The sequence below is a fragment of the Corapipo altera genome, unplaced genomic scaffold, assembly GCF_003945725.1.
Source record: "Corapipo altera isolate COAL_440 unplaced genomic scaffold, ASM394572v1 343, whole genome shotgun sequence".
Classification (NCBI taxonomy): Eukaryota; Metazoa; Chordata; class Aves; order Passeriformes; family Pipridae; genus Corapipo; species Corapipo altera.
In genome coordinates this window covers 2,056,802-2,082,072 of record NW_020884913.1, presented here as the reverse complement: position 1 = coordinate 2,082,072, position 25,271 = coordinate 2,056,802, and the positions used below count along the sequence as shown (strand labels likewise).

The window sequence follows — 25,271 nt, the reverse complement described above, 5'->3', positions numbered from 1 at the left end:
CCTTCTTTTCCAAATTTAGTCCCGTTTGTTGGATAGGGCAGAAGTTGGGTGTTAATTTTTCAGCTGGTTCAGAGGTGACAGAATGGGCCATGAGGAAACTTCTCATGACAAACAGGTTTCTTCTGTTCATTTACAGATGTAAGCGAAGAGAATTTTTGAATCTATTATTATTTATTTATAATCTCGCATAGCTATTTTATGGTAGATTTACACTGAATAAATGACTTAAAGAATCTGTGCCAGAAGGTCCAGCAAGCAAAGCAGCATATCCACGAGATTTGTGTGGCTAATAACCACATTTAAATAAGAAGTCTGGGTGGTTACAGTGATATGTTAAGAAGGATGTGATGGGATTGTGTAAAGAGTTTGAAACCAGTGAGAGCTTGAGGCCCAGTCTCAAGGCTGTCTGTTGAAATATAGATGCAGGAAGATATTTTTAAAATTCTGATTTAAATGGGAGGTTGTAGCGACTGAAGCACGGACACCCTTGCTGGTCAGAATCGTTTATTATTTATTTCAAGCCTCTATTTATAGAGGAATTAGTTTCATTTCTGCTCTGTGAGCAAAGCAAAGCATCTTCAACCTATCAACAAGCAATACTCGGCCCTATAAAATTACAGTATGCATATTTCTACCCATCAACAACTAATGTCCATCTTTACACCTATCAGCTTCCAACACGCCGCCTTCTTTTCTTCAATCATCTTCTTGTTCTGGGTCACACAACCTTTGGCTCCAGGCACATTGCAGACACTTCCTCCCACCTTCTGCCACATTCTCTTCTGTTCTGGCAACGTCCTCTGCTTCGGTAACACTTTGAGTTCTGCTCTGGTCCACGAGCCTCCACATCTCACTGAATCTACATTGGTTAGTAAGGCACTTGTTGCTAAGCCAGTAGCATTAGCTTCCTTCACAAGCCAGCAGCCAAGTTTATTTAGAGAGGTTAAAGTATGTGCCATTCCTATGCCCACTATAAGGCTGGAAAAGAATCTTTGCAGTCGGTTCCAGAATTGGATATTCGAGTCACAATTTGCGGAAAATTGCAGTATTGATCTTTTGCCTCTGCTGAGTGGAGTTCTGTTCAAGGGTAACTTATTAGTGTGAAATAGTGTTAGTTGCCCAAAAGCACAGGGACCCCCCACCGCTTTTCCAGGGTTGCTCTTCCATACTCGTTGCCCACAAATCAAGAATAAATCAGGTAACCTTATTGGGTTATTGCCAGGGACAAACCTTGGCTAAATGTTTCATTACACTATAGAGAAGCATTTGCATAAATCCCTGTGGGAGAGATGTCAAGCTCAGGTTGATTCACGTGAGGACCTGTGAAAAAATTAAGATAGAAACATGTTGTAGCTTGTAAAGTTCCCAAGATCCCTAATTCTTGTGGCTCAAGGAGCACGGTTGGGAAATTGTTCATTTTGTACAGTTGATTCTGGTACCACGTGGATCTCAGCCCTTTGTTGCCTTGACACCAGTGCTTTGGCTGCTTGATTTTGGGTTTGCTACAGTTACCTCACACCGTTTGGTCGTACAGCGATTCCCAACGGGACGTGTTGTTGTTAAAATCATTTTCAAGAGACATTTCCAAACATGAGGAACCAACACATAAGAAGTACTTAACACTTCTGAAAAGGAGTACACACGGGGTGAGGAGATACCGCTTTCTCTTACTAACTGCTGTAAATCTTTTATCATCTCATAAGACAGGTTATGATATTTAGGAGGTTGTTTTTGTTGATATACAACAGGACAGGTGGTTACAAATTCCCAATCACCCGCTGCTAAAGCCTTTTCTCTGCATTTGTCCCATTTGTTTCCATAAATTTTTCTGTGTCCATTCTGGGTTTTAATGAAAGGAGATAATTTTCGTTCTGGTTTGTCTAACCCCGGATCAGAAGAGTCGTCGGAGTCAATGTCAGGTTCCTCTTTCGGGAGGGTGGAAGGGCATGTTTGTGGGAGTTTGGGCAGCTTGCAGCCGCTTTTCTCCTCAAAGGGTAACTCTGTGCTCTTAGTTTTGTCCTCTGTCACAGGAGGAGCAGGGAGGTTAGAGTCCAGAGCTGCAACAGTTTCTGTCTCTTCTTGAGCTGCTTTTAAAGTAGCCATCAGCATACCCCACGTAGTTAAGTGTTTGCAAGCTGCAGAGTCCCCAAGTCCAGCTTGCTCACAAAGCATACGACGGACTCGTTGCCAAGTTTCTATTTGGAAAGTCCCATCTCTTGGAAAAATCAGGTAGGTGTAAAAAAATCCAATCTAAAACTGTCATTAATTTATGTCCAGACACTTCTCGGTTTTGCTTTTGCATAAGGTGATGCAAAGCATTCAAGCTTTGTTTCCGTTCCTGGGATATTTTTCCCCCCATCTTTCCCAACTGCTCACCTGCTTTGCTCTCCTGCTTGCAGCTGGGAGGTCGCTACAGACAAATGTCTTCTTTCCCGAAGTTTTGCTGAAAAGTCCCTGGGACCTCCTGATGGCCCTCCTAAGAATGTGGGGAGGGGTGATGAGTTTTTTTTTTCTTCTCTCCTTGGAAACGGGGGCAATTATTCCACTTTTGCCTTAACTCAGGCAAGGTGTGCGTTGGAAAGGCTCCGATGTCTTTTTGTTCTCAGCCTGGTCATCTGGCTGTTTTTGGCCCTGGCTTGCCTGTGCCCTGTTCTGCCCCCAGCCCAGATCTGCTCGGATTTCCTTGGAGAGGTTTGATCCATCTACAGAGGAACTGTTTGGGGACGAGGTTGCCCTTTCCCTCCTCCGCTCCCGTGTCTGGCAGCGGTTTGTGCCCATCGACGAAAAGGGGGAAATCCCGGCCACAGCCAGCCGCAGACAGCGTGAGTTTTTGTGAGAAGAGTCCCTTTTCCCCTTTTTCCCCTTCCCCTTCTCATTGTGTGTGGGGAAATCTCCATTTTTCGGCTCCTCCCGTGCACCAAGGCCCTCACACGGTGACCGCCAGAGCCCAACACACCCCCTGCCCAGCGTGGTTAAAATTGTGCCAAACCCCGAAAAGTACCCAACTGGTTCCTTATGAAGGGGATTTTTGGGCACAAGATCATTGTTTGATTGGTTTTTTCGTGTTCTTTTGTTGTTCTGCCAATACACATATATCCTTTAATAAAAGGCTGTTATTTTTTTTTTCTTTCTCCAGACTTCCTCGATTGGAGCCTCTTAGTTTCGGATTTACAGGTGCTTAGAGGGAGGAGTTTGGTCTTCCCCATAACTCATCCTCCTTAGCAAAACACTTCAGTCTCATTAAACTGAGACATCTATCTATAATTTTAATGTTCCTGACAAACTCACTCCTCCAGGAAAATGGCAGTCAAGATCTGCAATCCTTTTCCTGCAAGGCTTCAATGCTGATTTTAGAACAGTGGCAATATTTATTTAGATGATGTCATTAAATCCCAAATAGCAGCATATTTCTCAGTGCTATCTATTTGTTCCTTAGTACAGGGCACCTAAAATAAAATGCCTATGTAAGCCAGAATATAAATGATAACAGAAGTAAGATAAAAGATGATCAGAGTCAGCACCACTTATGTGCCACACCAGAATAGCTAATAAGTTAAATACCACCATTCAGACATCTGTGCTGCTAATTTTTAGAAGCCATCACAGTGATGCCCTTTGAAACCAAGTAAGAATTTTACTTGGAGGGTCCTGCTTCCCTCTGCCCCTTCTCAGAGTGGTAAATTTTACAAGAGAGCAAATGGGTGAACCTGAATCCTTCTGCCATGTAACACTGCATTATCCCAGCCTTGGTCTCCTCATAATTACAGAGTTTGTTCAGCTACCAACACTTTCATTTATCATCACTATGGTTTAAAACTGTTCATTGTGCACCTGGGGAAATCACATTCCTGGAGACACCGTGTTCACTGAAGACCTATTCCCTTCCCTTGATTAATTCAGTCACTCAAACAGCAACAACCAGGCTACTCCCAGAACAGGGAGAGCCTCAAATACACAGTGCTGAGGCTGAACTAATTAGACTTTGAGACAGACTAATTATTTCTGAGGCAGAGCTGCCCCTATGTGAAGCTGCTGTTTCTGGGACCAGGTCCAGTAGCTTTACCCGACGCAACCTCTCAGGATTTCTCCTGTTTCATTGCAGGACACGGATAAACCCTGCCTGTTTCTCCTGCAACCAGTGTATTTACTGCAGGATGAAGAAAAAAGCCTAAGAGGTTGTAAATTCAATATACAAATATACTGCATATAATATCTGACCTTTTTAAGTGGACAATTTTAGTGACTTTTCTTTGTGCTGTCTCTGACCTGAGAAAAAACAAGTAGATTTCTATACCTGTATCACCAACATTTAAACACCAGTTCCAGGCTCTGTATAATGCACAGGGGCATGGAAGGGGTGGACAGAATTACTTTTGAAGCTATTCTTCATAGAGAGGATAAAAAATAAATATGATCTTGAACAGCAAATGACCTAGTGCAGCAAAATAAAATCACACTGGGTCAGATCACAATTGCAAAGAAAGGAAAATGGAATGGAGATTGAAATACTTCTCAAATGTATAACAAAAATCATTGCTCATGCCAGACAGGAGTATGGGAGCTGATCCAAATGCATTCACAAGAAATTGCTGCACCTTTTCTTTTTCTTCCTTGAAAGTTGCAATGTGCTGTTTTTCCTCACTTTCTCGGGTTAACCCATCTTTTATAATAACAATGGAGAATTCTGCCTGATGGTGAACATCAAAAATTGCCATTTCAGGTTGAAAGGAGCAGGCGTGTTTGTTTATGCACAACAGGTACATTAATCACATTCTGGATAAACAGCCTGGCTGGGGCTGGAAATGTCCAGCCAGGAAAAGGGAACCAACAGTGCAGGTTGGGATATTTCAAATTCATTACTCTGTGAGCAGCTGGAAGAGCAGCCAAGGGAGATGAGCTGAATTCAGCACAGCCATCAGCAAACCCCCTCCCTCCCCAGGCTGTACCTGCCCTGTTCCTGGGGTTTGTGGTCAGCAAATATTTAGCTGAAGTCTCAGCTGTAGTTGTCAGAAGAGGCTGAGTTGCTGGTTGAGTGTGATCATTAAGGAATTACTCCTGTGTATGGTACAATGAGACTGTGCTTGTGGCTACCAGCCCCTCCAGCTGGCACCACAGAAGGCAGGACACTGTGGAAAGCATTGCTTTTCTCTGGATTCTCTTTTCTATACACAACCACCAATACCTCTGGTCCTTAAAAACATCCTCACCCACACTACAGAGATCAGAATTTCACATGAAAAACTTCTGCAAAGATTATGGGACTCTAAATTATCAGTAAATATTACAAGCCTTTTGTTAAAACACACGAACTTACATTCTAATGTTAAACATTCTAAATATGTGATTTCTGAGAATTTCATTTGTCAAATAACGGAGATACCAGCGATAATGGCTGGAAGATTTTGCAGTAAGTATTAGAAGATATTGAAATTATTACACATGCTTGACAAAACATATTTTAAAATACCAACTTAGAAGTGTCATAGCACAGAAGCTGAACTGTCAGAAAAATGATGCCACCACTGAATTAAACCATTTGGCCCAATCTTCAAGGAAACCAAAGTCACACAGTGCTGACACAGGAACAGAAGCAGTAGCACTCAACCATATGTATGTTTTAACGGGCTTTCTTTTTTGGAATAAAGTGAAAAAATTCATAATAAAGTGAAAAATAAGTGCAATATACAGCTTTTAGCCCTCACCTCAAACTTCTGCCGGAGCTCTGCATTTCCATCTTCATCAGCATCTGGAATTGGAACATTGTAATATTCACCTTCTTCTTGATTCAGCAGCTTGTACCTGTGGAACATTTGAGAAAAAAAAATGTGACTTTCCAGTTTTATTCCTGTCAGATTTGAAGCCTGATTTAGTGTGATTATATCATTTTTTTTTGTGTGTGGTTTGTATCAGTGTCACAGGCAGGTAAAGAACTGACCTCAAGGACCTAAAGCAAACTCAGAAATAGGACATATTTAACAGGAAATCAAACTTTTAATCCCAAATTATGTGTCAAGGCAGTTTAATGGACAAGGAGATTCTTCCCACCCACCCTGTGATATGATGGGAGACATCAACCCTAGAGAACCTTTGTCTCCAGTGCTTCCACAGCCCTGAAGAGCTATCTTTGAAGGAGTGTCCTTTTTCAGGAGATGTGGTGAGTTCTGCCCCTTGCTTGGTAGGTAATGAGATGGCATTTTATGAAATCAGTTTCCATGCACTTTGAATTTGCAGAGCTATATATAACATGATACACTTAGTAATGAATACATCGTATTTGAGATAAAAATAAAATTCCTATCACAAGACTATGTACACAGAGCTGAGTTTGCAGCAGCTCCTGGCTCCAGTAGAAGTTTCATGAACACCACAAAAGAAAAGCAATCCTTTCATTATCCTTCCTTGATACATATATATAGCCTGTATTTCCTAGGTTTAGTTGCACTTTCAGGGAATTTATAGCCTGAAACTCAGTGAAAAACTCAAAAAAAAAAAAAGGTAGATCATGTTGAAGAAAAAGACTGATTTAAAACTTTTGATGATATATTCTCTCCTTCTCCCTTGTCTGAAACTCTTACCATCCACTGGCTGGCATTTTCATAAGCTCTGACACCCCAAACGAAAGAGATCCCATGAAATCATTCCTGGTTGTTCGATCCCAGTCCCAGACCTCGACGGACAACCGGCGATCTTTGTCTGAAGGCTTTAATTTACTAAAAAGGAGAGAAATAGAGCAGTTTCCAATGTAACACTGAACAAACAATTCAAACCAGGCAAAGATCCTGCAGGAAATGGTGTTAAACTCACAAAGTGAAGGACTCATTCCAGTCCGGATTCAGAGTAGAACGGATGGTTTTTGTTTTTTGTTTGCTTTCATTCTTAGGGTCTGGGATGAGCTTCAGTTTAACATAAGGATCTGAGAGTCCATTTGGATCCATGGGAATGAGGTTTTTTGCTTCTCTCACTGTCAATATAAAAAAAAACCAAAAAACCAGCTCGTTTGTACAGGATTAGACATCGCTCATAGAACGCAATAACATGTCAAAGCAGAGTTATTGAAAGCTGCTGACAAATAAATAAGACGTGAAAGCCACTTGTCAGACTTGGCATGGAAGAAACTCCTTGCTGTAAAGTGAGGTTGTACAGGGTGATATTTGTCAGAATTGTAGAGAGCAATGACAGGAGAGGAGTGATTCACAACCAACACGCAGCTCCCAGGCAGCGTTTTCCTGCAGTGGAACGATTAAATACCCAAATCCATCACTGTAATTTTTCTAAGCAGGTACCAATTCTTTGTGCTTTTATTTCCTCATCAGTCTCAGGCCATACAATGACAGGACTATCAGCCAAAAGCTGTAAGGGCAACAGCCAGATCACAATGGATTTCAGAGGGTCCATTATCTGATACGAACCCCCTCTGGAAGGTTTTGAACACTAAATTTCCCCTGGATTCACAGTTCATCAGCTGTCAGAGGGAATCCTTGTGAGCATTATGTCATGATAGCAACCAAAGGAAAACTACAGGGAAGACAAGCTAAACTTCAGCTTCACAAAAGCCTTAATGTTCTTCAACTTTTACAATGTCAAAAGAAGAAATAAAGTGAGTTAATTTATCTCATGTTGTTCCTGATCCCCAAAGAGTGAGAGACCCCTCAGAACCCGCAGGTCAGAAGTGCAGGGGAGTGGAATATTCAATGGAAGAGCAAAGACAGCACTGCCCTCCCTCCTGTAGCCACGTGAGTAGCATTTATACATCATGGAAGGTTTTATTGTGCTGCACCTTGGAAGAAGAGGTGAATTTTCCTCATGTTGGGAAACCCCATCCCACCCAAACCAGCTGGGATAAAGCTGGAGAGGGAAATTTGGAGCTCACAACTGGGCATCTCAAATCATGCTGAGAGCAGCAATCTCTGGGTTTGTTCTGGACAGAAAACAGCTTTTATTCAGGAATTCCTTTGTGACAGCCATAGTTTAAGACTGGACTTGTTTCTGGAAGGATGACTGCAAGAAGCTTTGAGGGTGACATAGTTCCCAGGGGATGAAGGAAGTCCAGCCTTTGAGAGCCACCAGAGAGATTATCCTGGATTGACAGTGTCCTCAGCTTTCATTCAAGAGGGCTTTTTCAAATTCATCTACCTAACTGAAGAAATCTAAAAGGAAATTTAGGAAACATCAACCTTTAAACCACTTAATACTTCTCGATGGAAAATATTTCCTACAAAAATTTGAATTTTAGAATCAGAGTTAATGCAAAGAAAAAAAAGAAAAAAACTTGTTAGATCTTCAGCAACAGGTAGTTACTGTTTGCTCAAGGCATTCTTCTCCTCTTCCCCCAGATTTAAATGGCATTTTCATATTATAAATAAAAAATCCTTCCCAGGATTTCAGTCTGTTGTTTCCTAGCATGGAGGCTGAAAGGCATCCAAGGAACACAGATATTATTTTTATATATAGAATAAGAAGAGGACAGCTTTTGGGCAGCAGGTTTTTATTCCTGTGCTTTACTAAAGGCCAGTGGAATGAAAGATGGTGGTGTTGACAACACCCCTGTTGTAAAACAGCACTGATTTATAAACCATGGGATGTTCTGCTCCATTTCCTACACACCAGGTGTATTATCAGGGTGATGGAAGCAGCTCTGGGCTGACTCTGTCCTTGCAGGGGATGGAGAGAGTGTTTTAGTGCTCATTGTGTTCTTCCAAAGGACACAACTGCCAAGTGCAAACCTACTCCTGAGCCCCTGTGGCATTTGATGCAGGATGCAGAGGGAAATTTTCTTTTTGGGGAAAAAAACTACCAGTGCCACAGGAAAAAACCCCCATAATTTCAAACAGTTTGACCTGCTCTGTTTATTTAATGAGGGATTATTAGGTGTGGTAGAACAAGTTGGAAGGAAGAAACACCAGACCTAAGTGGTACCTTATATCCAAAATAGCTGTGGGAAGAAGGCAGTGTCCAGTGATGTGAGTTACTGATTCGGAAGACACTAGTTTATTTGTCAAGATAATTCTCATGCAGAACAGATACTCTGAGGTAAATTAATCAAGGAAATTAGATCGTGGCTGGAAATGAATCACATGAACTTGACCCAACAGTTGATACTGATTAAGTTTCTTAAATTTGTGGTTTTAAAACTACAGTCAGAAAATGTTTATGGGTTAAAATTTTAGAATAAAGTGTAATTCTGTTCAGTAAGTTTATTGCTCAAATAATTATATCAGAAAAAAAAAATCACTGTGTTTTAAAAGAACAGAACAGAAACATGCATCTTTCTTGCAAACCCTTTCATTTTCAGTTTTCCACAATCCCTGTATGAAGCTGACAGGGCTTTGCAACTGGGGAAATGACAGTTTTCAGGTCAGGAAAATTGTTTCCACTCTTGTTTACTCTGAGTTTGCCCTTTGAGGGTCTTCACACCCAGTGGTCAGCTGGAAAACCATTTGTTCTCAATCCATGAAAAAAACCCAACCCACCCAATATTAAAATTTAGCACACTGAAAGCCATCTTCAAATACTTTTGAGGAATAACACTGAGATTAAATGACTTATTTTAGCTAAGTATTTACAATCCCAAAGGGACTGAGAACCACAAAGGGAGTGCGGGATGAAGTGACAGCTTTCAGTGCAAGCTGCTCTCTCTCATCCTATATTTGGGGTTATTTTGGCTTTTTTTGTTTTTTTTTTTTCCAGTCTTCTTGTGCATGGTTCTTGTGACTGCACTGCCAGGTTTGGCACATGAGCTGTTACTTCAAAATCCACATTCTCATTCTTTTTTTCCATCCTGTAGTTTGACATAAGTGAGGAGCAGAACTCTCCACATGTTCTACAGCTTCCCAAAAATACACACTGGGAAGTTTGTCACTAAAATCCCTTGAACAAAATGGCTTAATTTGAACATGGCATCTTCAGACTCAGCTTTTAGGTTTCAGTTTTACCTGGAGAAGCTCAGTGTAACAAGCAGAATTTTAAGCAACAGGCTGGGTGGATGCAGAGACATCCTTGGAAGATCTGCCAAGAGAGAATTCCCTGAAGAAAGCCATCACTGACCAGCCTGGATAAACCTGCTGAGCCTAGAAAACAACACTGGCAGCAGGAGGCCACGGCAGCATATGTAAGATTGCTTCTTTCTTTTGCAGCACACACAGAAAATGGAAAAAAAAACCCCTCTAAATATAAGAAAGAGAAGCTCAAAGATTAATTGGGAAGGAAAGATGCAACATGTACTAAATACAGGCTGCAGACAAAGTCATTATCTCCCTCCTTGTTTTAAGATATCTGGCCCATTTGTACTTTTGTCTGCATAATTAATACCCTTAGACATCCTTTTCCAACTGACTTAGCACTTCTTTTCCTGAGGAAGCAGCCTGATGATACTTGTGCTGAATGGTGCTTATAAAGAATTAGCATCCAAGTGGTCCATCTCCAAGGGTGCCCTATTTTTAACAGGATGGGTCAGGTTTCTCTAAGAGAATTGACATGAAAAAGAGATTTCCCCTCCCCACCCAAGGCACCATCTCTTGTGGTGAAAAAGCAAAATGAAAAATAACCCCCTGAAAATAAATCAACTTACTGTGGCTGAGTGGTGCCAGAGCTGTAATGACAGCCAGCAACCTCTTACTGCTTGATAATTATTAGTTAATTAAACTCAACACTGTGCTAGGGATGTTACTGTAAATGAGAGATGGTTGAAGCGAGGTGGAGTATAACATGGGCACGAACCTAAATTATAATTTGTTGGTTTTCTGTCATAACTATTAAGGATGATAACAATCTCTGTACTGAGCAAAGCAGCTGCTACAAGTTAAATTTCCCAACATTTTGTCCAGATTGGACTCTTAATGGGGACTGAGAGAGCACACAGATGAACAGACAACAAAGAGAAGTATATACTGGATTTTAACAAATCCCACCTTGCCCAGGTTTTCCTTCTAAAAACAGAAATAGGGAAAAAATGTGCCATTTTCCTCCTTGTTAATGAAGGAGAGATCCTAAATGTCTATTCAGCAGAAAATGGAGACTATTTGATGACTGTCCTATGGCTCTTCTATCACGTGCTCCTTCTAAACCAGCAGCATCCATCCAGGAGCCATGCCTGGAACTGGGACGCCCACTTTCCCAGGAATAGTATAAAGATATAAGCAAACACAGATCTTGTTCTTAGGTATTCATACTTTAAATAAAAATCTAAATAAAACAGAGTGGGCTGGCAGAGAACAACTGACATTTGATGCAAAGAGAAGAAATACAGGCAGAATTCTGAGGAATTCAGAGAGGGGATGACGAAGCCGAAACTTTTTCCATGAGATTGGATAAGTCAAGCCATATGCAGTTATGGATTTATAGCTGCTTGTGGCACCATCAGATAAAATTAGTCATGGGAATGAATAAATAAATGTTTCTGTCCCTAGAACAAAGCTGGATGATTAGCAGCATGAGTTTACTCAGTTCCTTTTCAAGTGAGTCACAGTTACCTTTTTCCTGAATTCCCAAATGTGGATAATAAACCAGTTTAGTGATCACAGCAACCATTCTGTGCCAATCTTTTACCCCCCATAGGCAACTCAGATGAGCAGAAATCTCTCAACCACATGCTAATAACTACTTTTAGAAGACAATCCCAGTCTCCAACGGTCTGGCCTGGCACAATATCCAGAGAAATGAAGGAAAAGGGAGGCTGTTGTTAGCTCCAAGAGTTAGCTCCAAGTTTCTGTCTTCACACAATAAAGCATTAGTAAATTATTCCATAATTCTCACTGCCTCCTGAAGAACATTCTAGCCCAAATCCCAGTGATTTGCCCAGTTTTCAGATGACTTAGGTGAGTGACAGAGGATCTTGTATTCTCAGCCAAGGAACTTTCTCCCCAGTTCCTCCCTGCACTCCCCTTAGCCACAGTTCAAAAGATTTACCCATTGCTGAAAATACTCTTTCTTCCAATTTGTGGATTTGTACTCTCCTTATGCAAAATCCAAAGCTGCCTCCAGAACTGCTCAGCTTTCATTAAAGATTTATTACGAGGTTTTAATAAAACTCACTGAGTGCTTCCTTTCTGGAGCTGGTTGTGACTCACATGTACAAGTGACTCCGAAAACAAATCCCGCTTTTCAGACAATTTCCAGTTTCCATGCAGTTCTCATCACTAAAAGGGCTTTCAGATATGAGACTTTTCTCTATTCCATAACTACTCCCCTGCCCAGGTAACATTTCTTTTCATGTCCCTCCTGAGCCCAGTGCTCCCATTACCAGAGCCCTGAAAAATGGCAATATAACGAGGCCCTGCACTGCCCAGGAGATGTACAAGGCACAGATGATTCATTTCCTTGTCTGGAACAAGACAAAAAATGAACCAATTTTGCAGGACACTTTATTTCTCCCTATTTATTAAGATATCCTCTCCTACTAACAAAAAATGTACCATTGTCCCTAATGCCGCTTCCCAAGTTCTTGTGCCTGCAATAGGGTCTCTGCTTTCAATTTTAACTGGAAATCTCACAGGAGCAATTCTATTTTATTTTTAAAATAAGATTATCTTTGTAAAAGTTATCATTAAGCACCACTGGGTAGGACAGTTGCTTAATGAAACATAAATCTTAACACAAGATGGATCAAATCGTCTGAAAAAGGATTCAGACCATTACATTTCTAATTTTATCTGTATATACACTTACCTAAATATATAGGATTTAGTTAATATTTCTGTATGAATGTAGATGGCCATTTATGAAAAATTAATGTTCTTTTTAAATACCATGCATTGCCTATTTCTTCATGGTAAAGTAAATTTAATGACTGAAATGGGAAAGAAACTTTCTGTTGTTATCAGGGCTGGCATTGCTAAAGGCACAGCTTTTTCTGTAATGACTGCAGCAACCCTGCAGATTCTGGGAACGTCACAAAAGAGATATTAGTGAAGCAAACCATGAGATCTGTGTTTTTTGAGACATTAATAATGTCTCCCACATGCAAGCAGTTATTTGGGATCACTTTATAGGCATTTGGTACTAAAAGCTGGTCAAATATCGAGAATATTCCCGTATGTTCCCTTTTAAAATCAGTCGCAGATATTAGGAAGTCAATGCTAACAAAGACAGACACTGACCTAGAAAATCATAACTAAAATTATTAGAGTGGTGTGTGTGTGTGTGTGGTAAGACCTTTTAAGGAAACAATTTTTATGAGACTCTAGAAACGTGCCAAAATTCTCCGAGTTTGTCTCCCCAGCTTGTCTGGACAGAGGCTCCTGCCCCAGTTGTCCCCAGCAAGCAGCGTGACAGGCCATTAATATGCAGAGCCAGAAGGTGGCTCAGCATTCACACACTCCTAAATAATGTGGAGAATGCACAGTGGGGAGCACAGAACTCCCGGGGAGGTTATTGTTGGAGAGCCTGCTCTGTGCTCCCAACCTCTGCAGGGATGACTGCCAGCCCTCCTCTCCTTCCAAATGACAGGAGCATCACTGAGGAATGAAACCAGATTTTCTGTATTCTTGAAGCTTAGAAAAATAGATTTAACCCTCCCTCTGAAAATTCTGGGCTGTGTCTATGTGTGTTTTAACAAGGTTTATGTAGCAATGGGGTGCATTGGCTGCCAGCAAGTCACTACCACCCTGTCCCTAAATTGGTTCTTCCCTGTCAGCTGCTGTCACATCCAACTCCCAGTCACTCTCAGGGCACAGTTTAGGGTCCCAATAACATGGCAGCTTTTTATAAATCAGTGCACCAAATGGGGTTATTTTTCTCACATAGGTTATTGTTCATTCGCTATAAAAATAATCCCAAATATAAAATTAAAACAAAAAAATCGCAACTGTGATTCAACCACCTACAAACTCGCCCTGAATTGTAAGATGGGTCAAGAAGTAAATGTAAGAGTGAAAAAACTTGAAGCACACATCAGGAGGAAGAAAATTCAGTGCAAAAAGCAGAGCTTAAGAATAGCAAAAACTGCTTTATTATGCCTAAGAGCAAACCCCCCACGTCAATCCAACCTATGAAAGGGTCACGAACTCAGTGATTTCAGAGATAAGCAATTCAGGAGTGTTTCTATAAAAAGAAAACTACCCCACTGATTTACTTCAAGTGCAATAAATTATTAATATTCAATGCAACTCTCAAGCAAGCAGCTCAACCATTGAAAATAAGCCACTGATGTTTAAGAACTTCAACAAAATGAGCACTGAGTGGGGCAGATCGAGCAGCCCTGGCAAGATGGTGAGTTTTGGCAGAGTGTGCCAATCCAAAATTCCTACTAATTTGTGAGGAAGTGTTGTAGGGTCTCTACAGTTCACACAGAAAAACCTACATGTCCATGTTTATGCACCTGGATTGAAGATCCGACCCAGTTAACTGGAATTAAGTCTGTTTATACATAGAACTGAATCATTTCCACCATTAGTTCAATTCAAAACCTGCCAACTTGGAGATTTTAGATAATCTGACAGAGTCACTGGCCAGCCCCACCTGGCAGAACCCTGCCTTGCCTCCTTCCTAGAATTCACTGGGGTGAAAAAAATCAGTCCTGTTTATAACATTCCATCAGGAAAATGTCCTGGCTGGGCCTGGGAGGGTCAAGGTGCCCATGGCAGCGATTTGCAAGGTGCCAACCCCAGAGCACGTCTCCATCGAGCAGCACAAATGTTTTGCATGACATCAAGGCTGGCTGGGAAAGAACCAGCAGGAGCTAATTAACAACCAAAACAGGACGCAGAGCAGAGATATTGAGGAATTCAGCTGGAGCAGTTCAACACCTACAGAGTAATTCCTTTGAAAAAGATTCAGACAAGGGCTCAAACCAAACAGCCAATCATCAATTATTTTTCCTGCTGTTCCTAAACCTCCTGGACACTTAATTCACCTCCTTTCCCAAAGCTAAAGGCAGTGATATTGTGCCTGGCAGCTCTGGGAACTGTATATTCTAACAAAGGTTTTCTCAATAAATATTTTAGAAGCAATGACATTCTGGGAGAAAATTTTTGCATAGCAGCGTGTCCATGAACTACCTGACAACTGCTAATTTCCTTTTCAGTTAAACATGCACAAAAGGCACCTGAAATGTCATTTGGGCTTAGTCTGTACGGCATTTTTTTATTGAAAGAAACAAAAAAGCAGCTTACTTTCAGAACAACTGTCACTTTCATTTAAAGAAGTTTTCTGAAAGCTTGGAAATGTTGAGAAGCCTCAACCACAACAACAGCCCTGTAATTGTTTTATACATAACGAGGTTATAGTAAACATTTTTCTTGTTGTCCAGAAACCTACTTAATTGTAGGATGGAAATGTTTTATTTATAAACACAACAGAAACAGCATTTGCCAAGTACCCTGACACCAAAAAGAGCAATGAAGAAAACCTAAGAAATGTCTGTAACAATTTGACCACATTCATATCTCAGAGAAGACCTTTCCAAATAAAACTGTGAACTAAAAGAATCCTTGTTTGTGTAATCATCTTACAGGGCCTCAGTACCACAGAGACTTGTGACAAATGTTTTTGTCCCTAAAAGGATTATAAACCCACTGAATCATCAGAAAATAAGCACATGTTATTTGTCAAATTATGTGTATTACAGCAGAAAGTTTGAGCCATATTTAAGAACCTTGCTGCAGAGCGGCCTAGAATAATGCAAACATTACATTTTGTCAGTTGGATGATTTTCAAATTAATTCTCTCTCATGGTACAATTGCTTTTAGAAGCTGCATCACCATCTCTGAAATGCCTCACCACTTTGTGAAACCACCTTCTGTTAATGACAGTACCTTGGACAAATTTCCCCTCCCACGTCGACAGGAAGCGATTTGAAAAGTTAAGCTACAATTAAGCACCACTTGGGATCTGTTCTGATCCTTTCTAATGAAATTTTATCCAACTTCTCCTTTTCAATGCCTTTTACAAGGTCTGACAGGAGAATATGGAGGCATCTGGATTGAGAGAGAACGGAGAATACAGTGCCAGCAGGAATATTTGCTGGCTCAGTTAGCAGTGAAAATTCAGGGTGATGGTCTCATTTCCTTTATGCTGACCACGAGGGGATGGCCTCTACTGGACTCATTCCCCAAAGAGGAACAGAGGTGGAAGAAACATCCTTTTGGTGTCTAACAGGCTCTATCCTTTCAACTGAGCCACACTGAAGCCACACATGACACTCAACATCCACAGGTTGCCAACAAGCAAGAAATGTCAAGAAACATCAGGAAAACCAAGGGCAGAAGTTGAGATGGTCTAAGAAACCTCCTACTCCATCCTGGTGTAACTTTGGCCTTGAATTTGATTCCATTTTACTACACCAACCAGGCAATGATAAAAGCACTGGACCCTGTTCTGGATATACAGAATTTTTTCTGCAGCTTCAGACCCAGACTGGGTCAGTGGGGTGTGGGGGTGTGCAAGTCTGGGTGTGCACAACCAAAAATTACTCATAAATTCTGGGAGAAACGCTTCCAAGGAAAAGAACTGCCACCCTCTCTTTCCTTCCTTTCTCTGCCTCCTCCCCATCTTGGTAACCTCAAGCTTAAAGAATGTGAGAATTATGTGGTTTTTTTTTTATTTTATAATTCACTGGGAGCAATATTTGGGATTGAATCCAAGTTGCCTTTGTTTATTCAATACTCTGAAATACAGGAAACAACTCCCTAGCTGATGAAAGTTTAGTGCATCTCTTGTGTTCTGAAGATGATGGGGAACTTCCTGAACAGATAACCATCCTACTGAGCTGCTTTCTACATGAAAAAAAAATGACACAAAAGTGATTTTCTAATTAATATTCCAGAGTTTTTAAAGCTATTACTACAGCTTTCATTTTTATATTTATTTTTATGAACCCCAGTTCTTGATTCCAAGACACTTCGTATGAAACCCTCACACTTCTGAAGGGAAATATTCCATCAGTGGCTTTAACACCCCAAGATCTGACCAAGGCACACAGACCCACAGTGGTTATAAATGCCTATAAAATCTGAAAAGTTCCAAAATGAGCTGTTTACCTGTTACTTCCAGTTTTTCACCAATGACTTCAGCTTTCAGGTAAATCCTTCCCCTTTTCTCTGTGTGGTCCATGCCACAGAGGCTGGGGACGTTTATCACACATTGCTTATGAACGTTCATGTCACAGGCTGTGGAGACAAAAATGGTTCAGACAGCCATGAGGAGCCAATAATTATGATCACACTGCAAACTCAAGGAAAGTGAAAGTTAAGACTAAATGCTTAATTGTTGGCCAGGCTTTCAGATCACAGCTGGATGGTTTTCAACCCAATGACATGGCTACATCTTACAATACATTCTGCAGGGAATAAAATAATCTACTTCAGAAACCTAAACATAACTATTAATGATGTGCAAGGGAAAATAAAAGTGAAGCTGGAATAAAGACTTGCTGGGAATATGACTAAGGAAACAGAGCATTCACGTCAGCATCCCCAATGAACGTGAGTTTAAATTGATTATTAGATTTTTCTAGCAGGACATTTCCAATACAAATTAAATACAAGGAAAATACTGGACCTTGGCTACAAACTGAACTGAATTTTCAGTCTTTAAGGGTGTATTCAAGAGGCTTTCTCAAAACTGCCACAGCAAAGGCTCTTCAGCCACATCAAGCTGAACGTGCTGCGTTCTCAGCAGCAGAGGTGATTTTCATTAGTAGATCATTATAGTACTGAAATATCCACTTGAAATATAACAGGACTATAAATAGCTGACATTTGAAACACTGTTTTCCACAGAAATGAAGGAAGAGGCTGTTACCTAGGGTTTCCACTCACTTTCTAAAGCCCTCTTTTGGTAACACAGAAAACCTTCACTTACTGTCACACTTCATCCCTTGGTGCAGGAGTCCATAAAGGAGGGACCCACAGTGGTCACAAAAGGTGGGGCTCCCATAGGTGTGGATCTTAAATTTGTGCTTGCTTCTGGGATCCTGGAGGGAAAAAAAGTCCTCAAGTCATAAAAAAATACCAGTGACACACCTTTAATATATCACTTCAAATAAAAAAATCTTTCCAGCTCTGCAGCTTATGCTGCAGGAAAATACATTTGATTGTGTAGCTTGTTCCCAACCCTCAGAGTGGTACCTGCATTGGCACAGGCACATCTGCCTCAGTTCTTAATTTTCCTCTGCTTTGGTGTTGTAAGAGTGAGTCAGCTCAGAGAACACAGCCTTGTTCCATGATTTATCTGCACTAAAACTTCACTTACTGACTGCACAAGTACATGAAGTTTAATGACAGTGTTCAGCCCGTGGCTGAAGTGTCAGAGACCGTCTGTCTGTTTACAGTGTGTCCTTGTCACCACACAAAATACAGCAGGGAAATAACTGTTAATGGGCTGTTCTGAACCACAGTCAAAGGGCTGGAAAATCAGCATCTTACAGAGGGGATCATCTTGAAAACCTGCAACTTTATAATCTACGCTGTAAATGGAAGGGAACAACTTCTAACTTGACATGCAGTAAATATTTTACAGACACCGCTGTTCCCATCTGATTTTTGACCAGAGAAACTTATAGAAAGGACATTTTAGCCACCAACAGCTTGGAAATGTTTCCCAGTTTAGGACCAGTGAAAGGGAATACACTCAAATCACTTAAATGTATGACACATCCAAAGAATTTTGCTGGGGTAGAGATCCTCTCTGGAAAACCAAGACACTCATATAAAAGGAATAAATCACAAATTCAGTATGTTCACCCATTCCAAACACACCAGGCTGGAGATGTGCAGTGCTCAAAGGGGGCAACAGCCCTGTCCTGTGCACATCCTCTCCATCCTGATATCCCTGGTGGCCATTTCCAGCCCCAAATGTATTTTAGTCACAACTACCACTGCCCAGTCTTAATCAGGAGTTGGGAAGAGCAGCAATTCTTCATTAAAAAGCACACTGGGGTTTGAAATGAATCCTTGCTAACATTATTTTCAGAAAGATCACGGAAATCATGAAATGTCAGGTCTAAAACATCCTCAACGAATACACAGCTGCAAAATGAGACATGAAAATGTTTTTCTTCTGATTACATTTTGTATTAATATGTCTTTATATTGGATAAGAACTGTTAAACTGTCTTACAAATATACTGATTTTTAAACTTCACCTGCCAATCAAAAGCAAAGCCCAGCATGTAATCCAAGACAGAAAACCTGGGGGCTCTGTCTTCAAAAGGCAAAGATTCCTCCAGTAAAAGCATTTTCTCAAGAAACCTGAGAACTTCTAACAGTAATTATCATAAAAATATGACTATGAGAAGGCAAAATCTTGCCTTCGTATGTTAATATTTTGCCATCTTACCCTTTGTGAAGGTTTTTTGTGTTTTGGGAGCATTCTGCATGTGAATTCATTCTGGCACTGATTCCAAGTTTTACAATGAATCTGTAACCATCATTTTTTCACTGCACAGCATCCAGGATAACAAGTAAAGACTTTACATTGGGAATTCAAATGGAGACTATTTCAATAGCTCTGCCTGTTACACAGCCCGAGATATGAAATACAAGCTGCTAACAACCGTATTTATTTAGTAAACACAGTTAACCCACATGGAGTGACATCCAGGGCTCCACAGAACATCTGTTTCATTATTTATTAAAGATATAGCAAAGGGCCTCGTGGCACAGGGTCATGGGAACGTTGTTTTACAAAAGGGTTCTCTGATGGCTCTGTGACTATATGATTCCAAACAATTTAAACCACAGTTGGGAAGTGAATTCTTCCTTAAATTGTTTTGTTTAGAACACAGGAGGGGACTTGTTGCCTTATAAATATATCCACTTAAACATTACTCTGGTAAGCACATCTGTGGCTGAGAAGGACAAAAGCTTCCAAGAATGACACTGAATAAACAGAGTTTTAAAGTTGTGTTTAACCTCTGATGGAAGTGGTATTTATGAGTATAAAGTAATGATACAGAGGGGAAATTATTATAGTGAATGTCTATTAAATACATTGAGCCTGTATATTCTTCTGAAATGATATAACACTCCCAAATAATTTCACTCCAAACAACAGGATATCCATGTAATTAAGTTAAGCACGGGGGTGTGTGGCTTAAAAACATTGTGACATGTAAGGACAGCTCTGCTGCTCTCACCACAAAGCAACACGAGCTCATGTGCTCCTGTGCCTAATTCAATGTGACTCCAGAATGAAATAAAAACAGTCACAGGAATAAATAAATCGAGTTGAATCAAACTTTGGAGTTGGCCCTGCATGATTCATTATATGTAATTTGAATCATCATTTGCTTTCTATAATGAATGTCCCTTTTCTATCCTTATATGAAAGTCCCTACTGTAGGATGTTTCAAATGAAAAATTTATTATGAATTAATTTTTTTAAGGAGCAGCAAGTAAGTTCTGACTATTATTATTATTCTATATGCATGAAGTCATTCCAGACAGAGCATAATATAAACAGGACAGTGGAAAACAGCACCAAACTACTCCTGAACTGGAAACTTTGTAAGAAACCTCTTTCAAAATCCCTTTAATACATCTACACAGAAGAACCTAAAAAGCATTTAAAACCTACAAATAAGAGAGTGCACTCTTCATCAGTATTTAATCCTATTTTCTGTGTCAGTCCTATGGTTTTTGATTTTTTTTTGGTAAATTGAAGTATAGAAGACAACTTCATTTTGCCACCAAGTCTGACAGAAAGCCAAGAGATCATTTCTACCCATCACAGATGATAGAACCTTTTAATCTTATTCTTATATTAACGGGGATTTTTCATGCACTTACAACTACCCTTGAATCTATAGTTTGCATTTTAATTACAAGCAATCATATTAATAATAATTAGTACATTGCCAGTACTAATTACTTACATTAACAGCAATTATTTTATTAGTTGTTAACACTTCCCAGTGTTAAACATGCATTAAGGGACTTATGTGAATCATAGAGGAAACAGCATCATCCTTAGTACTTTCTGGCTAAAGGAAAACTATGGAGCTAAAGGAAAGCTCCTGTAAATTTTCTTCAAATATGCCCTTTTCATCGATGTAAACTTTCAATAATTCCCAAAGCAGAGCTGGCAGTCCCGTTTCATAGTAAACACAGGGAGCCAAGCCAGGATATGACAGATGAACTGCCAAATAATGGCTGCTATTTGCAAGAGAATTGAACTTTGCACTAAACTTGGCATAGATTAATTGTGAAACTCTAAAGGGAAAACCCACTTCTGCTTCCAAAACCCGTCAAAGTTATGGAGGGGGAAAGTGGCAATGGGAAAGCAATGGGAAAGCACTTGTTAAGCAGTGATGAATGATGTGCTCAATTAAAATTCATGTTATTTTCATGCTAAAAAGTGAATTCTGAGCTATGTTAAGACAATCCCCCATTTTGGTAAGTAGAACTGAATGCAATACAGCATAATTAAATGGGAAAGGAATCTGGGCAATCAATATCAGTGACGTTTAAATATTTATCTTTGAAAAACCCTTAAACTGGCAAAAATCTGACCAGTGCTCTGCAATTCGACTACTTTAGAACAGACTGGGTTTCAGAGCCTGTGATGACATATATGGGTGCAGCATCCCTTTAAAGATGAACAGCAACTGGGTATCTACAGCCCACACAGCTCCGAAAAAATCAGAATATTATTCATTAGTCTCAAAGCAGAGACAAGATTGCACAGAGAGGGGCAGGCCCAGAGTCCCAGTGAGCAGGAGATCTGGGCTGCACAAGGTGGAACTATCATCAAAAGCAGAAACCTTTAAAAAAATAAATCATGAGTTTGCAGAAGTGACTCCCCCAGCCAAGCCAGCTCTGGGTCTGCTCTGAGGAGTTCCTGGAGCCGGGCAGGAATCCAGGCAGGAATCCTGGCAGGAATCCTGCTGCACTCCAGCAGAGGGAAGCAGAAGAACACGGAGGCATCTCCCCAAACCACACATTTGTCCCTCTGTCCACTGCCACCGAGCTCTGTCCTGCCCACTGCAGCAGCACTGCCACCATCCCTGCTCCTGCCTTTGTTTAGCACAAATGAATCCATTCCCTTTATTAGAGAGCCATGGAAAGCACCCCCCTGCGAGGAGCCATTCCATCATTTTTGTGGCTCAAAGGAGGGGGTGTGCAATAATTGAAAGCTCCTGGTTAACCAGCAGCACATGTCAAACTGTGCTTTAACACATCACAAACCAGCTTATGAGCACTGCATTTCGGAATTCATTCTAAGAGCTCCCTTTTGATTAGGATTTTATTCCCCTTGATAGCAACACCGAACCTGCTATCATCTCGCAGCCATTAAATCACCACGTTGCTTTTAAGTATAAAATATGCAAAAAAACCCACTTTGGGTGCTGTTGCACCAGTGGAGATTTTACATTCCAAGCACATCATACCATCCCTTGTCATCTTTTCATAATATACAACTTGATGGTATCCCCAGCTGTGTCCCCAGGAACACGGATCCACCTTGTCCTGGGCTGATCCCACAGCGTGGGCAGCAGGGAAGGGGGGATTCTGCCCCTCTGCCCCCCTCAGGAGAGACCCCACCTGCAGAGATGTAGGATCCAACAGCAGAAGGATGTGGAGGTGCTGGAACAAGCCCAGAGGAGGCCACAGAGATGCTCTGAGGGCTGGAGCACCTCTGCTCTGGAGCCAGGCTGGGAGAGCTGGGGGGGCTCACCTGGAGAAGAGAAGGCTCCAGGGAGACCTGAGAGCCCTTTCAGTGCCTAAAGAGGTTCCAAGAGAGCTGGAGAGGGACGTTGGACAAGGGATGAAGGGACAGGACACAGGGAACAGCTTCCCACTGCCAGAGGCCAGGGTTGGATGGGATATTGGGAAGAAATTCTTCCCTGTGAGGGTGGGAAGGCCCTGGCACAAGTTACCCAGAGAAGCTGTGGCTGCCCCATCCCTGGAAGTGTCCAAAGCCAGGTTGGATGGGGCTTGGAGCAACCTGGGCTAGTGGAAGGTGTCCCTGCCTGTGGTAGGGGGTGGGACTGGATGAGCTTGTATTTAGTTCTTAGGTTAAAAGGTGTACAGGGAAAAAACCCTTAAATTCCTTCACTTAGTCAAAAGAAAAAAAAAAATTCCTAAACCTCAGTAGCATGAACTGTGGTACTGCTCGTGTTTCTGTTGAAAACAGGGGTGACCATACATTCCATATATGCAAAAAAAATCCAAATTATTACAAGAGATACGAGCTCACTGTTCCTCCTCACCAGCCCCAGAAGACTGGCAGGTGTTTTCTTCACTTTAATACTCAGCCTTTAGACATTTCCTGCTGTGACAGAAACACTGAATCCTACATCTTTCTCTGTCCCCCCTCCAAATGTCTTTAAAGTATGGATTTTAAAGAATTCTGCTCCAGCAAATCAATGAAACTGCTGCAATTTGTACCGCACATATTTCACTTAAAATAGGTTTGACTTCCCCAAGCAAATATCAAGTTAATAAAACATATTTAAGAAGAACCCAGCGTGGTTTTCTCTCCCCAGAGCCAAATCCCACATTCATCCCACGCTCTCCTCGGGTAAATTTCTGTTTCAGTTATGAAAGTCTCCAGAATCCAACTTTTCTAAACACCTTCCAAGCAGCAACCACAATATCCAGGACCCCACTCAGATCCATGTCTGTTTGAGACACTTTCTTCTGTTTGCTGTTTATTTTCCTATTGAGATAAAACTATTGGTTGGTGACTTATTTGCTTGGTACCTTAATTTGAGAAAGCAGCTTCAACCTCGAGGAGCTGCAAGAGCCAAGGAGCCAAATGCTTCTACTAGAAATAACTTCCAGGGCATGAAATATGGTTTCTGAGATCAAGATTCAGGAGCAAGAACAATCAAAACTCCTTGTGGAACTGGTCACCAGCTTTGTTCTTCCCTGGCTGAATGAGACTGAAAGCAAAGGCCATCTGAGACTCTTGGGAGTGATTAGGACAATATCACTTTTTAAAAACAAGTTATCAAGTGCTTAAAGCTTGTTTGATATTTCACCTCTCACAGCCACAGCATAGGGAAGTATTATTGCTTTCCGGAAAGACTTCAACTGGCTGAAGAATCAAAAATATCACAGAGGGGCTGAGGGTGGACGGGACCTCTGAGACCCCTGAGCCCAAACCTGGCTCAAAGCAGGGCCCACTACAGAGCAGCTGGGTTTTGCAGATGGTCATGGGGTTGCTCCTCCCCAGCAAGATTCCATGGAGCTCCAAATCTACCTGCCAAGCACCCAAAAAACATCTCCTGTAGGTTGAGATATGGCTCCTAAGAGCTCCTTCCTACAGCGGAGGAAGAGAGGAATGACATGACCAGGATGCAAAATCACACACGGACTCTTTCCAGGAATCCTACCTCCAGGCAGGATTTGGAGTGTCAGTTTTTGTTTGGAATGACTCAAAGGAATAATCTGGACAAAGAATTCATTCATTCATTCATTCAATCCACTGACATCTGCAGGATGGGAAACCCTAACACAGTGGTAGGTGTTCAAAGCACATGTGGCGTTTATTCAACTCCCCAACAGCAGTGTGAGGGAGTGGTGGGATAAGAAAATGAAGACTAAGGAAAAATACAGGTAATAAAACCTGTGTATATTAGTCTTTAAGGCTGTACAACAAGGATGCAAGGGAGGAGAGAAGAGATGGGCTCTAATCCATGCCGGATTTCAGAGATAAGGGAGGGAAGGAGCCCCGAGCCCCTGCACACACTGGTGTGCAAACACTGCTGTGCTCCTGGCAGACCTGCACCAGCACCTCTGGAAGCAGCTGCACTACAGCAAGGTCAAAATACAGCCCATTCCTGCCCGGGTTCAGGGGTAGGAATGACATTCAGAATTGAAGACTGACTCTGAAGTGCTGTAGAAGAAAAGCCTTTCATGATAACAAGTGACAACCCAGCTAAAAATAACAACAAAAATCTCTTTTCCTGTTGCTGTTACTACGACCACTTCTATTCCTTATTGCTCTGAAAAGAGTTAAGAGGGTTCACAAACAGAAAAAAATTGTATTTAATTAAAACTAACAAATTTCAATCAACTGTTTCTTCTCTACACTTGTATAGAAAGAGGACAACGGTTCAAAAATGATTCAAAGGCCAATTTTTCAGTCCCCTCCTGGAATTCACGGTAAATTATTATTTTTAATTAAAAGAAACAGGTGGTCATTGAATAAACTGCTTTTGATTGCTGCCTTTTGTTCCTGTTCTTCTTGTATAGAATAGAACTGATTGAGTTGGCAAAGGGAGAAAGAAGATCTGTATGACTGTACTCCCAGGGATTTGTAATTTCCTAATTACTAGAAAGACAGATAAATTCGGAAGGGACTTGGTGTTTACTGGTTGTTTTTTCTT

The 25,271-nt window shown here is 41.1% G+C and overlaps 1 protein-coding gene across 4 annotated transcripts in view; it reads right to left on the bottom strand.

Annotated features, from left to right (window-relative positions):
• PRKCA (protein kinase C alpha) overlaps positions 1-25,271 on the bottom strand; it is a 145,752-nt gene that overhangs the window by 38,437 nt on the left and 82,044 nt on the right. For all 4 annotated transcript variants that reach the window (XR_003529567.1, XM_027654672.1, XM_027654673.1 and 1 more), the window contains exons 4-8: positions 17,798-17,909; positions 16,975-17,103; positions 6,805-6,961; positions 6,576-6,710; positions 5,703-5,799 (exon numbers count right to left, since the gene is read on the bottom strand). Coding sequence is in view for 3 of the 4 variants with exons in the window: in XM_027654672.1 (XP_027510473.1) it covers positions 5,703-5,799; positions 6,576-6,710; positions 6,805-6,961; positions 16,975-17,103; positions 17,798-17,909 (630 nt within the window). In the remaining variant the exon portion in view is untranslated. The remainder of the gene's footprint in view (positions 1-5,702; positions 5,800-6,575; positions 6,711-6,804; positions 6,962-16,974; positions 17,104-17,797; positions 17,910-25,271) is intronic.